The following is an 18892-nucleotide window of genomic DNA, read 5'->3' as shown; positions in this document are numbered from 1 at the left end:
CAAACCCTCCCTTGCAGAGTTCATGCAATTACAGTAAGTTTTCAAGGCATTCATTAATCTTAGAGCAAGGGCAGAGTTATAAATTAGGACCCTTCTGCGATGCCTCACAGTTCAACAGTCTAAATTTTTTAACAGTTTGAAGATAAAGCAAGTTGAATACATTTTCAAGTCTTTATATTAATGAGGGAAGCTTCCTTTAGAGCAATGTAATTTAAAAAAAAAATCTAGGAGAGGATAGCGGGGCTTGATTTATTCAACATATATTAGCAAATTAAACTTCTAGTTCAGGAAGGGTAAAGCATCAAGACCTTTCTCTCACAGAAACAGAGAGGAAACGGTTAATGCTTTTGGGTTTTGGTACGGAGTACAGCTTTATTTACACTCTCTTCTCTTTGACACAGCTGATATCCGGCTTACTTGAGTCTCCTTTCCATAGACATTGCACAGATGTTTCTCCATCGCCTGTCCAGGTTGCGGGTGGCCTGCTGAATGGAGTCACACTCGGTTTCTGTAGCACAGGCATCACAGTCATGGAGCAGCACTTCACACAGGTTAAGAACAGAAGCAACACCAGTGCTGTGTTTTTCTATGTCTCTCTGAAGTTCCTAGAGAGGAACACACTGTGTTTTACACAATAAGAACAACAAATGCACTTTTCAGGTTGGTTATTGGAAAAAAATCAATCAAGGCTATTTACTGAATGCTTAATGTGTGCAGAGGACCATACTTTCATGGGGTCTTTTTTAAAGGAATGCAGTCCGTTGAAGTCAAGAGTCAATCAGTAATTCAATTATTGAGTGTTATCAGGTGCAGAGCACTGTACTAAGCACTTGGGAGAGTACAGTATGATAGACGATCCCTGCTTTCAAGAGCTTATGATCTAATGGGGAAGACAGACATTAGAAGAAATTACAGGTAGGGGAAGTAACAGAGTATAAGGATACGCACATCAATGCTGTGGGGTGGTGGGAGTAGGTGAGTATCAAAGTACTTAGGTGGTATGGAGACAACTGTGGAGGTGATACAGAAGGGATGGAGAACTGGATAGGGAGATGAGAGATTAGTCAGCAAAGGCTTCTTGGAAGAGATATGATTTTTGTAGGGCTTGGAAGATGGGGAGAGTGTGGTCTGTTGAATGTGAATCGAGAGGTAATGCCAAGCCGGAGACACGGTGAGAGCAAGGAGTCAAAAGCAAAGGACACAAGACTGAAGCACAGTAAACAGTCTAATGTTAGAGGAGCAAAGCATGCAGGCTGGGTTGTAGCAGAATAGGGGTGAGTGAGGTTATGTAGGTAGGAGGAAGCTGAGTGAAAGATCAAATGAATGATCAAATAAAAAATCATCAGTCTGTGCAATGCCAAAATAAACTCAGAATTAATTACACTTATTATGTAATGTAATTTTCTCCAAATGCTGAAACAAGTACCATTTATCAGCATTGAGAACTTTACCCCATTATTCTATTCTAAATGGTAAGAAAATTTTTAAAAATGATATGTACTTGGCTGAATTACTATAGTGTGCAAAAGAGCAACATCACAACCTGTTCTAAACTAAATTATAAGAGCACAGCTCACAATCCTTCTCCACTAAATGATTTTATTGAAGTTTTTCCCCCAGAATTTAGAGAGCATCAGGAATAAAGAATCATAATACACCTTCTGTGAAATGGGAAAAAGAACAAAAAAAGAGATGCCAAAGCCACAGTCCTTTTTAACCACTTTCCACTTCAGGAAAAGGGTCCATATTGTAAACCATGAACTATGCACAGAAGCAGAAATAATAGCGAGGGAATGCCTGGTTTTATTTATGACCAAAAAAATGGATTTAGTGTTCACTGAACCCTATCATTAAAAATACACATATGATAAAGGAATGCACAAAAAAGCACACACACTTGGAATTGAGCATTTCACAGACATTTACTATTCCAATATTTGAGCTTCACCATTTAAGAGACACTTGGAAAACATGGAGAAGTTTAGGAATGATTCAGAAAAGAACCCTGAAGATCATTAATAGATAGGGGAAATAGCTCTAAAAGGAAAATCCCATGGATCCTTTAAGACAGGAACCATATCTTTTACCTGCTTTTTACCTCCCCCACTGATGGCCAAAACCGTGTTTCTTCGTATCACCAAAAAAAAACCAGTGTGGCCTAATGGTTAGAGCACAGGCCTGGGAATCAGAAGAACCTGGGTGTGAGATGAACCTGGGTTTCAATTCCAATTACTACTTACCTGCTGTGTGACCTCTTCACTTCTTTTTGCCTCAGTTACCACATATGTAAAATGGGGATTGAGACTGTGAGTCCTATACCAATATCTGCCCTTTCCTCTCCATCCAAATGGCTATCATGCTGGTACAAGCTCTCATAATATTCCAACTGGATTATTGTGTCAGCCTTCTCCCTGATCTCCCTTCCCCCTGTCTCTCCCCACTCCAGTCTATTCTTCATTCCGCTGCCCGGATCATCTTCCTACAGAAATGCTCTGGCCATGTCACTCCCCACCTCAAAAATCTCCAGTGGTTGCCTATCAACCTTCGCATGAAACAAAAACTCCTCACTCTTGGCTTCAAAGCTCTCCATCACCTTGCCCCCTCCTACCTCACCTCCCTTCTCTCTTTCTACTGCCCACCCTATATACTCCGCTCCTCTACTGCTCACTTCCTCACTGTCCCCCAGTCATGCCTATCCCGCCGTCGACTCCTGGCTGACATCCTCCCTCTGTCCTGGAATGCCCTCCCTCTTCACCTCCGCCAAACTAACTCTCTTCCCTTCTTCAAAGCCCCCTTCACCTCCTCCAGGAGGCCTTCCCAGACTGAGCCCCCTTTCCCTCTTCTCTCCTTTCCCTCTTCGCCCCCTTCCCTCTCCCCCCACCTTCTGCTCTGCCCCCATCCCCTCCCCTTAGCACTGTGTTCATTTGTATATATCATTTATTACCCTATTTATTTTAATAAGGTGTACATCTCCTTGATTCTATTTATCTTGATGATATTATCTTGTTCTTCTTTTGCTCTGTTTTGCTTAGCTGTCTCCCCCATTTAGACTGGGAGCCCATCATTAGGCAGGGATTGTCTCTATCTGTGGCCGAATTGTACACTCCAAGTGCTTAGTGCAGTGCTTTGCACATAGTAAGCACTCAATAAATACTATGAATGTATGAATGAATGACAGGGACTATGCCCAAACTGATTAGCCTGTATCTACCCCAGTGCTTAGTTCAGTGTCTGGCATGTAATAATAATAGTACTGTTGGTATTTGTTAAGCGTTTACTATGTGCAGAGCACTGTTTTAAGCGCTGGGATAGATACAGGGTAATCAGGTTGTCCCTCATGAGGCTCACAGTCTTCATCCCCATTTTACAGATGAGGTAACTGAGGCACAGAGAAGTTAAGTGACTAGACCACAGTCACACAGCTGACTAGTGGCAGAGCCAGGATTCGAACACATGACCTCTGACTCCCAAGCTCAGGCTCTTTCCACTGAGCCACGCTGCTTCTCTATAGTAAGTGCTTAACAAATACCATAAAAAATCCTAAAGAAATTCAAACCTCTGACATATTGGAGGGAAGATGATTTAAGGGGTGACCTGTTAATGGTGTTGATGAAGGGTTACTGGACAATGATAAGTGACTATGCTGTCTCCATTTCTTCTTGAGAATAAAAATGAAAGGGGTTTATATTGAAGCCCAAGGGTAATTTGATGAACTGGAAATCATAGAGTTTTTTTAAAATCCAAAGTTTCCTTTGCAAGTATGGACTTCAGCCACATTTGAAAATAATATTCTTTCTGCCTCACAATTTAATAAAATTGCTTAAGCAAGTGCATCCCTCCCCAGTACTAATAATAAGAATATTGGTATTTTTTCAGGCTTGTTGTCAACCCCTGTGCTATGTGCTGAGGTAAATATAATTTATTCATTCAACTGTATTTATTGAGCACTTACTGTGTGCAGAGCTCTGTACTGGGGAGAGAGCAGTATAACAATAAACTGACGCATTCCCGGCTCACAATGAGCTTACAGTCTAGAGAACGACCATACAGTAAAGATAATCAGACCGGACCCAATCCCTGTCCCTACGTGGGTCTCTCAGTCTAAAAAAGAGGAAGAACAGGGATTTCATCCCCATTTTACAGATGAGAAAAATGAGGCACAGCAAAGTTATGTGATTTATACAAGGTCAAACAGCAGGCATGCTGCAGAGTTGAAACAAGAAGATGCGTGTCCTAACTCCCAGTGCCATGCTGTTTCCAACTAACCTACTGAAAAGTTATACTTTGCTGATATCAAAGAGTCAGAGAAACTTATGGCCCCTTCTTGTCTTCAACCTTAGTTCCTCAAAATGTCATTTAGTTATTTAGTTTAGTTCCTCAAATGTCAGAATAACAATTCTGATCAATCAATGGTATTTACTGAGCTCTTGCTATAATAATAATAATGTTGGTATTTGTTAAGCGCTTACTATGTCCCGAGCACTGTTCTAAGCACTGGGGTAGATAAAGGCTAATCAGGTTGTCCCACGTGAGGCTCACGGTCTTAATCCCCATTTTACAGATGAGGTAACTGAGGCACCGAGAAGTTAAGTGACTTGCCCAAAGTCACACAGCTGACAAGTGGCAGAGCCGGAATTAGAACCCCTGACTCCTGACTCCTAAGCCCGTGCTCCTTCCACTGAGCCACACTGCTACTATGTGCAGAGCACTGTACTAAGTGCTAGGGAAAGTACAATAAAACAGAATTAGCAGACACGTTCCCTGCGTTTAATAACGATGAACTGAAAAGGGGAAGTACGAGGTGCCTCCTAGACATTTGTTTATGAAAATATCTTCCAAACAACTGGCCTCCTTGTGGTGTCTCATATTGTGATTCAAATCATACGACTGCTCTTACTGTCCACACGGCATTTAAGTGATGGTCAGTCAGGGTTATTGGGAGAGGGGCCTGTGAGGATTCCGCCAGACATTTCTTTGACACTCAGAACTGAAACAATGATGTTTGATGACATTTTCAGGAAGAGGAAATGGGGAACGCTAAAGCAAATCGAAGTGAATACACAGCTCTAAGTACACAGACTTTCTATGTAGACACAAACTTTACAGGCAAAATTCCTTAGGTAGACTGTAAGATCTCTCTGACCTGAGTTCCTGAGTCCCTGCCCTCAAGGAACATGTCAACTCAGCTGTACTGTACTTTCCAAAATGCTTAGTACAGTGCTCTGCACACAGCAAGCACTCAATAGAATTGACTGATTGATTACACCGACAAATTTTTCACAGCAAATGGATGGATCTTTAACAAAACTATTAGAATCGCTCAACAACAAGACCTAAAGAGAGATGAAGAAGCAGTGTGGCCTAGTGGATGAGAAGCAGCATCCAAGCTCTGCCACTTATTTTCTGTATGTCCTTTTGCAAGTCACTTTACTTCTCTGTGCCTCTGTTACCTCATGTGTAAAATGAGGATTAAGACTATGAACCCTGTGTAGGACATGGATTGTGTCCAACGTGATTAGCTTGTATATAACCCAGTGCTTAGTTCAGTGCCTGGTACATAGTAAGTGCTTAACAAATAATAATAATAATCATGGTACTTGTTATGTGTTTACTATGTGCCAAACACTGTTTTAAGCACTATGGTAGATACAAATTAATCAGATTGGACACAGTTCCTGCCCACATGGGGCTCACACTCTTATCCTCACTTTATAGATGAGCTAACTGAGGCACAGAGAAGTGAAGTGATGTGCCCAAGGTCACACAGCAGATATGTGGCATAGCCAGGATTAGAACCCGGGTTCTTCTAATTCCCAGGCCTGAGCTCTATCGACTAAACCACGCTGTTTCTAAATACCTTTGCGGGGGGGAGGGTAGTGGGGGAAGAGAGGGAAGAAAACAGGAAGAGAGGATGAGAGGGAGAGAGGGAAGGAGAATGGGAGAGGGAGAGAGAGTTCTCCCCTAATTTTAAAAGACTCTGGCAGGCTTCATTGGCTCTCTTTCCTAGGTGACCCTGGGAATTTTAGGTTTGGATTTCTGGGAAATGTACTTTTCGGCAAGTTTCTTGCTTCTCCTTCAGACTTGTGACTTTACTCTGCTGCCCATACACACCTAAACATTGTCACACCAGGCTGTGCCAACATATTGGAATTTATAGATTTGGGGGAAGCTTCTTTGCTACTCTTCCAATACAGTGTGGTACACATATGGTATTGTAAAAGGAGTTTGGGACTAGCAGTTGGGAGACTGGGTTTTCTCCCCAGCTTTGCCAATGCCCTACTGTGTGACATGGTGGGCAAGTCTTTTGAACTGACTATGATTCAGTGTCCTCATCTGTAAAATGGGGATAAGATACCTGTTCTCTCTACCACTCAGATTGGGACCCCAGTGTGAGACAGGAAATATATCTGATCATCTTGTATCACCTTCAATGCTTGGCATTTAGTAAAGGTTTAATGAATGCTATCACTAACAAAAAGCGTTATATTACTCCACTGTGTAGGTATACTAAATGGTATCAATCTGTTCTTGATCTCACTACTATTTTTCCCTACAAGGTGAACCCTGACATTCCAACCTTTCTGCTTTAGCACCATGCCAGTTTATCTCACCTAACAAACACCCCAAACAACGAAATAAAAATACCCACACAACATGACATTAGAAAAAGCAGAGGATACAACCAGCAGGCCTGCTAAAGCAAAAGAAGCAGAGATGGGCCTGAAAAACACACTCTTGTGAGCTGGGAACTGAAGGCCTGGACACTTCGGAGTACATCCTCTTAAGCCTGGAAGCCATAAAGAGACCTAAGTGCAGGTCTCTGCACTTAATTCTACAAAATACACTAATATGTTGATGGATATTTTCTCAGCTGGGTCATTTTTATTACAGCTGGGTCAACGAGATCAGTGAATCCATTAACCAAACAATCGCTGCAGTGAAGTGTTTTTCCGCTGTGGTGGAGGGATGCAGATATGTGTTCAGGTGGGGTCACGGAGCCCTGATCTGCTGTTGGGGGCTACCTGAATGGAGTATTGGGCCTTCTCTTCCTCCCAGGGTCTTTCTCTTGAATGGTCTCCCTTCCAATTTTTGACAACTGCAGTGATGTCCACTTTTGTGAACATTTTTAGGGTGTCGGGGAGAGCATAATAAAGAATGCTGAGAAGACTGACCAACTCTTGAAGAGGATAACAGTATGAAAAAAGTGTGAGAACCACCGCTATATGGTAATATTCAATTCACTATTAACTTGAGCTCCTAGCATATATTTGGCACATTATTTCATCATATTTACTTTTCAGCCCTTTATTGAACAAGTTATATTCTTGCCCAACTTGCACATAATAAAAAAAAATGCGGCTTCACATTTAAAAGGCCACTACTTTGAGGAGTTCCAAGTTATAACAGTTTTTCATTAACATTACTGTAGTCCTAGAAGAGAGTATTCCAATTACTTAGAGAAACAGAAACACAGAACAATTAAATTAATGAATTAGTTGTAAAGGGTGGAAAAAATGATCTTGAATTTCTGATTTCTGTCCTTTGGATTAAAATACTTAAAGTGGATGCTCCCAAATACAATACCACTTTCCTGAAAGCAAAAAGCACTTAAATTCCTTTAAATTCCTAGCTGCTAGCTCATTTTCAATGTTCATTATTCATACGATTAAACATTCCTTCAGCTATCTTTGTTTTTGCACATTTATAAGTATTTTCATTTCCTCCTGCTTCCAGGTCATCTTCAGTAAGTCAGTAAATAGTATTATGGAGCACTTACTGTGTGAAGAGCATTATATTAAGCATTAGGGAGAATGCAACACAATAGGAATACTACACAATTTTATTTGCTAGATTCAACAGGGAGGTAAAATAGATGGAGTCCAGTACAGTTTGCTATATAGGGGGAATCATGTTTCAGAAAGCTACAGGCTTCACAGACAGTGAAGCCCTTGTGTGTCAGCAAATAATAATAATAATAATAATAATAATGTTGGTATTTGTTAAGCGCTTACTATGTGCCAAGCACTGTTCTAAGCGCTGGGGTACATACAGGGTAATCAGATTGTCCCACATGAGGCTCACAGTCTTCATCCCCATTTTACAGATGAGGTAACTGAGGCACAGAGGAGTTAAGTGACTTGCCCACAGTCACACAGCTGACAAGCGGCGGAGCCGGGATTCAAACCCATGACCTCTGACTCCCAAGCCCGTGCTCTTTCCACTGAGCCACGCTGCTTCTCTAACCTTTCAAACACACCAGTATTTAAACCCAGTCTACTCTTTCTATCCTTTCTCCCTCTAGACTGAAGCTCCCTTTGGGCAGGGAATGTCTCTAGCATCTCTAGTTCATTGTATTCTCCAAGTACTTAGTACACTGCCCTGCACAGAGTAAGTGCTCAATATATACCGCTGATTGCTGATCTGCAATGGTCAATAATTCCAGCAGATGACTGAATCCTGATTAGGACTCACATTAGCACCTTGTGTTCTTCCCACTGGTCTGAGTAAAGGGACTATTTAGTCTTCTTGCTGCATCTTCTGACGAAGCTGATGAACACCAGTTTCCTGATAAAATCTTGATCATAATAAATACCTTATTTATTAAGTGCTTACTTTGTGCCAGGCACTGTACTGTATCGGGCTGGACACAGGCTAAATAAGGTTGAACACGGTTCCTGTCCCAATCTTAATCCCCATTTAACAGATGAGGAAACTGAGGTCCAGAAAACTGAAGTGACTTGCCCAAGGTCAAGCAGCAGACATGTGACAGAGCTGGGATTAGAATCCAGGGCTGTGCTCTACCCATTATGCCATGCTGCTTCTCAGGATTTTACTAGTCATGGCTCCCTAGCTCACCTTCTCCAAGAGGTCTTCCCAGACTGAGCTTCCCCTTTTCCCTCTGCTCCCTTTGCTGCCCCTCTACCCCCCCTTCAACTCCCCTCAGATAAGCCCCCTTCCCTCCGCTCCTCCCCCTCCCCTCAGCACTGTGCTCATCTGCTCATTTGTATATATTTTTTATTACCCTATTTATTTTGTTAATGAGATGTACACCCCCTTGATTCTATTTATTGCTATTGCTTTTGTCTGTCTCCCCTGATTAGACTGTAAGCCCGTCAAAGGGCAGGGGTTGTCTCTGTTACCGAATTGTACATTCCAAAAACTCAGTACAGTGCTGTGCACATAGTAAGTGCTCAATAAATACTATTAAATGAATGAATGGATTCCTCCCCTAAACTGCTCTGGGCTGGCTGCTTCTGGTGTTGACAAGTGCTTTGTGCTAAATTGGTGGTCTTCAGCTGGGCAGGGGGAAATTCATTAACCACACATCCACAGTCTTATCAAACTATAGAACCTTGCCTTCAAAGGGTGGGGAAATAAAAAAAGGAAGACCAAAGACCAATTCACCTCTTTTAGACTCAAATGATATCACCTTTTTTGAAAAATAATTCAAATGCCATGGTATGTTTTCACCATCAATAATATTTTCCCCTGGGATAATTTAAAAGAAATATACTTCCAGTAGATTCACTGAGAAGTTGCAGATTCATTACAACTTAGTTTAGGTTCTTTAAATTTCAAAACTAATATGGAACTTGCATGAAGAAATTTGAATTTCCAGGAGTCTTAAAAAAGTTTGTTATATTTGCTAGATTTCTCTTGGGTAATTCTAACTTTTTTCAGAATTGACTAGGCTTAACATAAAGGAATAGAGACACTGCATTACAATCTCCTCATTTCACCTCTATATGCACAGTCATAAAAAATTTGACAATTTAGGATAGAAAAAACAGTGGCTCAGGTTCACTTTAAGATACCAATTTTTTAAAATGGTATTTGTTAACCACTTACTGTGTGTGTATATAAACTACTTTTCTAAGCATTCGTATCGATACAAGACAATCAGATTGAACACAGTCTCTGTCCCACATGGGGCTCACAGTCTTAATCCCTATTTAAAAGATGAGGGACCTGAGGCACAGAGAAGTTATCAGTGATTTGCCCAAAGTCACAAAGCAGATAAGTGGTGGAGCTGGGATTAGAACTCAAGCCCATGCTCTTTACATTAGGCCACTCATTTCTTTTTCTAAATTGCTTAAATGGCTTCAGGGATTCCTGTAATATTTTACATCTTCACATTCAACTCTCAATAATTCTGAATTTTCTGCCTGTCCACTCAGATTACGGAAGAGAACTAGATTCATTACTTGGAATTACGAGAGCATTCACAAGTACTATTCATTTTTTCAAATCCTGGTTCATTCATGGTTGTTCTGTAGGTTACTTTTCCATAGCTTGATTCTTATGCTGAACATCACTAGCCTTCATCTAAAATTTCCCCAAATTTCTTCAGAATGCTGTTTATTCCATATGTTCTTGTTTGATTCATTTTCTCTTACTTTTTTTTATTTCCCTTGAGCACTATGTGCCAACCTGTTCCAATCTATCTGGTTAGTTTCAAACCCAATTACACAATGTTTGCTTTATTTGGGGACTTTATAATGTAAAGGAGGCAGTCTTTTCAAACATTTTTTCTCAGCATTATAGTCAAATACAATTGCGAATGCACTTTATTTAGCAAAATCACACTGAACTCTAATAGAAAGCATCAGTATTTATTGAGTGCTTAGTGTGCTAAGTTCTTGGAAGAATACAACAGAATTACTATACATTCCCTGCCCACAATGAGATTAAGTCTATTTTTGCAACAGTATACACAACCAAAAATAAAATTAAAAATTCTCTTGATTGAAGGGTGAAAATCTACTCTCTCTGTAACTTTACCTCACCGAGAAAAATGTTATATCAATTTGTGTGAATGTTTAAACAGAGCTTTCACCGAGAATCCAAAAGATCCAATTTGATGAAAATGGAGATCATAGCACTTATGAAAACTTGGCAGGAAAACCAGTCTGCAACGCTTATGTTCTAACAAAAGGTGGGAAGAGAGTTTTTGGGGGGGTTTTTTGTTCTTTTTTTTAAACGGTATGTTAAGTACTATGTGCTTAACACGCTGGGGAAGCAACGTGGCTCAGTGGAAAAAGCCTGGGCTTCGGAGTCAGGGGTCATGGGTTCGACTCCCAGCTCTGCCACTTATCAGCTGTGTGACTGTGGGCAAGTCACTTCACTTCTCTGTGCCTCAGTTACCTCATCTGTAAAATGGGGATTAACTGTGAGCCTCACGTGGGACAACCTGATTACCCTGTATCTACTCCAGCGCTTAGAACAGTGCTCTGCACATAATAAGCGCTTAACAAATACCAACATTATTATCATTATTATTATTATGTGCTAGGTATTGTACAAAGTGCTGGGATGGATACAAGCTAATCAGGTTGGACCCAGTCCATGTCCCAAATGGGGCTCAAAGTCTTATTCCCCATTTTTCAGATGAGGTAACTGAGGCAAAGAGAAGTTAAGTGATTTACCCAAGGTCACACACAAGACAAGTGGTGGAGCCAGGATTAGAACCCAGGCCCTTCTGACTCCCAGGCCCGAAAAGGGTTCTAGAATTCAACTCACCTATGTCCCTTCATAATACTGCTGATAATTAGTTGTGGCTATTTTTGACATTTATAGGGACGAGCCTTGCAGTCCAGAGCTGAATTCTGGTTTTTCCAGTCACACACCCATGGAAAACCTAATGTGAGCCTGGCCTAACTCATGCAACTTCCTCATGCAAGAGAAATCAGACATATTTAAAAAGGACAAATCAGAAAATGATTATTTTTCAAGCTGTCCCCAAGTCTTGCAGGATAGCAAAAGCTGATTGAAGCCTGTGGAAACTGGCATTAAATCCATGGCCCATGAAAAAAATGCACAAAGGTAACTATTGTTCTGGGACACTCCACCACAGACAGAGACTTACCTCTCATTTGGCCCAGCAAGAAATTCCCTGATGATCCGACGATAAGAGCTGGGCAGCAGACGCTCTGAGAATGATGCCAAAAGCACCATCTGTTTAAGCCCTTCTTCTCTGCCCTAGGGCACTCTCTCAGCAGCAGGCTGCTTTTTCTGCCCAAACACATACCTTGCTGTGGTTACCCCACACCAATGCATCTCTGCCAGGACTTTGGTTATTTTGTAGGCCATTTTTCAATTCTTCTACTCATTTTTTTTTTTTACCTGCTGCTCATTCAGCTTCCTTTGTATTTCCTCAGAATCGCAGGTTTCGTAGACAATGGGCTTGGACAGCTCTGACTCGATGTGGGAGAGCCAGGATCTCAAGATGCTCATGTTCTTATCCAGCTGCTGCACGGCGACCAACGTCTCCTTCAGTTTCTTCACCCTTTCAGAGGAGACACATAAACAAGTGGCTTCATAAAGGGACATCATTTTCACATAACACTTAAGAGATTGGGAAAACTGACATGTTAGGCCTGGACAAACCCCTAATGAAAAAAAAAATGTTGCATCTTAACTTTGGAAAATTTAGGTGCCTGTCAGAGTAAAAGAAACTGGGATATTTTAATTTGACTTTTGGTGAAACAGGGCTCCAAAATCATAGAGCATCTCTAGTAATATGACACTTATAAAACCCCAACAATAATTAAATTTAAATGGCATAACCTAAGTTAAGCCTAGACTTTAAGTTCTTATGGCCAGAGAATGTGTCTGGTAATTCTGTTGTATTGTACTCTCCCAATAATAATAATAATGGTATTTGTTAAGTGTTATGTGCCAGGCAGTGTACTAAGCACTGGGGTGGATACAAGCAAATCAGATTGGACACAGTCCCTGTCCCAAATGGGGCACAGATGAGGAAACTGAGGCACAGAAAAGTGAAGTGACATGCCCAAAGCCATACAGAAGACAAATGACGGAGATGGGATTAGAATCCATCACCTTCTGACTCCCGGTTCCATGCATTTTCCACTCACTACACCATGCTGCTTTCTAAGAACTTAGTACAGTGCTCTGCACAAAGTAAGTGCTCAATAAATGACTGAGTGATAGACAATAAAATTAATTTAAAAGGCAACGTGTTTGTGTATTTTTTTTAAAAAGAACTCTATTGGAGTTGAAACAATTCACTAAGCCTCAGTGGGCTCCGTTTCAGAAATTCACCATTACCCTCACCGATCCATGGCATCACACCAACTGAAGTTCATCACAATTCTCTCATTTTGTGTGTATATGCTAATAAATATTTACATTAAAAATGCCTTCTCATCTCAGCTAAATCAACTTAACTTTTTAATCTATTTCTTTCATTAGACCTGTTCTTACCATATTGATTCATTACCAGATTGCAAGCTATATAAGGGCGTTTCCAGAAAGAATGTGGTGACTGAGAAGCATATTGTGACCAAGAAAATCTCTGATTTTTAGTCATGATTTATTCCTAAACGTTTTAATGGAAAATTAAGCTCTAGTTTAACCTCCACACAGTTTATTGCAGTGGGATAAAGCACTAGGATATTTCCATATGAATTTACAGATGAAATGGGAGGAGAGGAAAGAGAAGCAGCAGTTTGGTTCTGTATTATCCCAGTTTCGAATCTGGATTTCTCAGCACGGTCAACAGAGGCACCCCCCCGCCTATAAAACCAACACAACATGAAGTAGGTCACTGTACTGTTTTGACCAGAGACCCAGGAGCAAAGCCGGAGAGACAACCTTCACTGCTTCTTAAAATACTTAACTATAGGGCCTTCGTGTTTTCCCACTTCCTGCAAAGTTTGATTTTTTTCAATGCTATGGAAAATCATTATTTTCATCATCCATTAACTGAAAGATGGCAAGGTGATGACCTTGTACCCAGCTTCCTGGAGTTTACCCATGTTAAGGTTAGATTTATTTATATTTATGTCTGTCTCCCCCCTCTAGACTGTAAGTTTGTGAGCAGGCTACATATCTTCCAACTTCGTTTTATTGTACTCTCCCAAGCACTTAGTACAGTGCTCTCTACAGAGTAAATGCTCAATAAATATGATTGATAGACTGCAAGTTCACTTTTGGAAGGGAATGTGTCTATCAGCTCTGTTGTATTCTCCCACATGCTTAGTACAGTGCTCTGCACACAGTACACACTCAATAAATACCATTGATGAAGATGATGTGAAGCTGTGTTCTAGGGGATAAGCACTTAAGTTCTTTCATATTCACTCCAGCCCCACATTTCTTACTTAAACATTCTTATTCTTTAATAATTCCTGTATCTGGAATCTCCCTCTGTATACTGTGGGAAGGGATAACATCAACCAACTTTATTGTACTGTACTTTCCCCAAGTGCTTAGTACAGTGCTCTGCCCATTATACCAGGCACTAACTTGGCCAGGACATGAATTAAACATGGAAAGGAATCAATCGTAGTTCAAGTAAGTCACCAACTTGGTGCCAGTGCATGTAAATTCAGCTGGAATTGGTCAGTTATGTCATGCTAAACTCAAGGTGCAGAACCATCTCAACAGTGCAGAAGAAGGTCCACTTTAGGGCACAGATGAACAAACTGGCAGGCTGGATTACATCGACTGCATGCTGTATCTGATTTTGCCAGATGCATTTTGCCCACATGCATCATAACTGCATTGTGTACCACAGCCTATATTTCTTTTGGGAATGAGTGATATGGGTTAGGAAACAATATGGACATTTGTAAAGTTTCCACAAGTGAAAATTATTTGATTCTGACATGGCGATTTAAAATCAAAACTTTTCATCAGGATATGCCTGAAAACAATCCACGATGAAAATAAAAGCTCCTCCATTTTGTTATCGGGCTTCTTGAGTTCTACTACTATTTTACTGCTCTGTCTTGAAAATCCACTATTTGTTTCCTTACCCTTCCAAATTTATCTCTCCAGCCCTGACCTCCTTGGCAGTCTCACATTTCCTCCTAGCAGGACATCGCTACCCGGATGTCCTGCTGACACTTGAAACTAAACCCATCCAAAACAAAACTCATCTTCCCTCCCAAAGCCTGTCCCCTCTCTGCCTTACTCATCACTGTTTACAGTACCACTATCCTCCCTATTTCACAAGTCCATAACCATGGCATCATCTTCAACTCATCTCTCTCAAAGAACCCACATATTCAATCTGTACGAAATGCTCTCTGTTTTACCTTCCCAACATCGCTAAAATCTGCCCTTTCCTCTCCATCTGAACTGCCTCTATGCTGATCCAAGTACTTATCCTATCCTGCTATGCCTCCTCACTGAGTCTCCCTACTCCAGTTCACACTTCACTCTGCTACTCAGATTATTTTCAAGAACCTTCAGTTGTTCCCCATCTACCTCCTCATCAAACAGAAACTCTTTAACATTAGCTTTAAAGCACTCAATCAGATTTCTCCCTCCCACCTTACCTCGCTGATCTACTACGGCCCAGCCCATGTACTTAGCTCCTCTAGCATTTCCTTGTACACTGTGCCCTGATCTTGTCTATCTCACCACTAATCCCTTCCCAAATCCTCCTGCTGGACTGGTCCTCCCTCCCCCCTCCACATAGCAGCATGGCTCAGTGGAAAAAGCATGGGCTTGGGAGTCAGAGTCACGGGTTCTAATCCTGACTCCGCCACTTGTCAGCTGTGTGACTTTGGGCAAGTCACTTAACTTCTCTGTGCCTCAGTTTCCTCATCTGTAAAATGAGGATTATGACTGTGAGCCCCACTTAGGACAACCTGATCACCTTGTATCCCCCCAGCACTTAGAACAGTGCTTTGCACATAGTAAGTGATTAACAAATATCATTATTATTATTATATGCCAGACCACCACTCTCCCCCCTTCAAAGCCTTATTAAGGTCACATCTCCTCCAAAAGGCCTTCCCCAATTAAGCCCTGGTTTCCCCAGCTCCCTCCTTCTCCCTTGTGCCCTAGGATCTGTACCCTTTGGGCACTTAGTATTCACACCATCATCAGCACTTACATATATTCCAAAATTTATTTATTTACATTAATGACTGTCTCTCCCTCTAGATTATAAGATTCTTGTGGGCAGGGAATTTGTCTACCAACTCTGTTATACTCTACTCTTCCAAGTGCTAAGTACAGTGCTCTGCACATAGTAAACGCTCAATAAATACTATTAACTGATAAGGAGCATTTGTTTGAATGGAGGTTAAAAAAAGCACCATTTACATAATGCATGGCCTTATAACACTACTGTGTTGAAAAGCTAAGTCTACAAATTAAGCACACTTGTACATTCTACAATTCCTTTCAAATTTCATGGCAGCTCAATCAATATATGCTAATCTTAGTGTGAAAATCTCTATTCAAAATAATTTTATATAAAACACCAAGGTCATGGGTTCTAATTTTGGCTCTGCCACTTGTCTGCTGTGTGGCCTTGGGCAAGCCATTTCACTTCTCTGTGCTTCATATCTGTAAAATGCGGATGAAGAGTGTGAGCCCTTTGTGGGACAGGGACTGTGTCCAACCTGATTTGCTTGTATCTACTCCAGCACTTAGCACAGGGCCTGGCACATGGTAGGTGCTTAACAAATACCTTAATTATCATTATTATTATTATTATTATCATGAAATGATGAGATTTTAATGAGTTCAAAGACAGATATGAATGGCCAAGAAAGGGCAGGTATGAACAAGGAAGAAGATTAGAGAAGAAGCATGGCCCAGTAGCTATAATATGGGGCTAGGAGTCAGAAGGACCTGGGTTCTAATCCCAGCTCTGCCACTTGTTGCGGTACTGACCTTGGGCAAATCACTGAACTTCTCTGTACCTCTATTTCCTCATCTGTAAAATATGGGTCAAGACTTTGAGCCCCATGTGGGTCAAGGTGTGAGTCCAACCTGATTAACTTGTATCTACCCCAGTGCTTAGTACAGGACCTGGAGTATAGTAAATGCTTAACAAATAACATAAAAAATGCAGAAAGATAGAGAATAGAGGCAAACAGAGACGAAACCAAAAAGACAGACTCCAATAATTAATGACTGTCCTAACTAAAAATCAACCAACCAACCAATGAGGTCACATTAGCATTATTACATTTCAAATTAATTAAAATCCTTTTTGCGACAAATAAAATCTATTCATGCAAATCTATTTATTTTGTTCTCTTAAAGGCAGGTATTTCAGAAAAGACAGTTAAGGGTTTTAAATAAACAGAATAGAACTAATTTTTAGAAAGAAATGAAATAATTTCAGTCTTGCATGCTAATGTTACTGAGTCTCCTTCCTTTCCACTTGGCAATTCCATGAACCAATATTTTAAAAATGCATGGGGAACTTATGCAGATCAACATGTTCAACACAAACAGATCAATCACTGTTATACACTTTCCAATCTCAACTGGACTGAAAAGCACCTCCAAGAGTCTTTCTTAGCCAAATGAGGTTGATAAAGAGAATTCGCACACTGGCAATTCACACTGGTTTAACACCATTTGCTTATGTTATTCAGATGAGTCTTGCAAATGTAGGTGAACTATTCCCTTCAACATAGTTGACAAACACAGTCCTGAATAACTGATCCGCTCTCCAATGAATCATCTTTTTTCCATTTATACAATTGAGCCAAACAACTAAGTAGAGAAACCTTGAAGTAACATGGGCTGCATAATTCAAGTATTTTTCTTCTTTCAACTAACTGCTTTTTAGGTACCTCGTGAAGCCAATCCATCTTTATAGACAGCAACCCTCTTGTTCGGAGAATTCCTCAGATTGCCCATCTTTGAGCTCCCTTATTAAAGCAACTCTCCCTTTCCTCAAGTACATTAAGGCTCAGTTTTGTCATTAATAGAGAGGAATGGGTGGGTGAGGGGAGGGGGCAGGTTGGGCCACTCCCCATTTACCATCACTTTCCTGGTCTGAAAGTCTGGGTCCAGACTGCTCTCAACAAGGAAAAGAAGCACAACTGAGCCAACCCTCCCACCACTTGCTGGAAGACTTGTGAGGAAGATGAGAAAAAGCTGCCAGCTAACAGGTCCCAGACCCTTCCTGCTTTACCAGAAATCACCCTGCACCCACCATTCCTTCCACCATTCGCAGCAATTCCTTCCTGCTCTTTCTGCAACTCAAGGCATTTTCTCAAGGCAGCACGCCCCATTTAGCCTCCTTATCCAAACTACCTTTCCTTGATGACTGAATTTATACCCTCAATGCCATCCTCTTTCCTGAACTCAACTCACTTGCCCCCTACCCCTTTCTTAATCTCATACCACTAACCTACAGCCCTAGATCACCTCCATATTCTGCTTCTTTCACTCCTGTATACAAGCTGCAGAGCATTGCTGGCAGAAATTTAGATATCAGGCCAACCTCATCCACCTTAAGATCATTCTTGCCTGCTTAACTCTGCCCAGCAAAATTATTTCTCCAACATTACTGACACCCAAGACCACTGCCCTCACCAGTCGTTCCAGATATTTAACTTCTTCCTCTAACCCATCCCCTGCCTCCTCCATCTCTTGCCCCTAATGACCTGGCTACCTACTTCATTGAGAAACTTGAAACTATTAGGTGAGATCTCCCTAAAACCTCCCTTGCTCTTCTCCAGTCCCTCCCTCCTCCTGCCCCTTCTTCAACTCTCCCATCTTTCCCTGAAGTACCTCAAGAGATCTCCTGCCTTCTCTCAAAATTTACCACCTCCACATGGTTATCCCCCATCCTTTCATACCTTATCAAAGTACTTGCCTTTTTCCCTCCCTGACAGCTATCTTCAACTGTTCACTCTCCAGTGGCTTCTTCCACACTGCTTTTAAACATGTTCATGTCTCCCCTCTAAAAAAAACTCTCCCTTGTCCCCAAGGCTCCCTCCAGTTGTCACCCCCATCTCCCTCCTACCAGTCTTCTCTAAGATCCTTGAGTGAGTTGTCTACATACATCATTCCAAGTTCCTCTCCTCCAATTCTTTCCTTGAACCCCTCCAATCTGGCTTCAGTACCCTTCACTCCACAGAAACCACCCTCTCAAAGATCACAA

General features: G+C 41.2%; 1 protein-coding gene across 13 annotated transcripts in view; it reads right to left on the bottom strand.

The window, feature by feature from the left end:
* The window catches only part of SYNE1 (spectrin repeat containing nuclear envelope protein 1), a 518607-nt gene that overhangs the window by 36900 nt on the left and 462815 nt on the right, over positions 1–18892 (bottom strand). For all 13 annotated transcript variants that reach the window (XM_029048032.2, XM_029048087.2, XM_029048053.2 and 10 more), the window contains 2 exons: positions 12124–12286; positions 418–605 (listed from right to left, as the gene is read on the bottom strand). In XM_029048032.2, coding sequence (XP_028903865.1) covers positions 418–605; positions 12124–12286 — 351 coding nt within the window. The remainder of the gene's footprint in view (positions 1–417; positions 606–12123; positions 12287–18892) is intronic.

Source organism: Ornithorhynchus anatinus, chromosome 2, assembly GCF_004115215.2.
Source record: "Ornithorhynchus anatinus isolate Pmale09 chromosome 2, mOrnAna1.pri.v4, whole genome shotgun sequence".
NCBI classification, from domain to species: domain Eukaryota; kingdom Metazoa; phylum Chordata; class Mammalia; order Monotremata; family Ornithorhynchidae; genus Ornithorhynchus; species Ornithorhynchus anatinus.
Note: the sequence above shows the minus strand (reverse complement) of the source record. Positions and strands in the feature narration are given on the sequence as shown.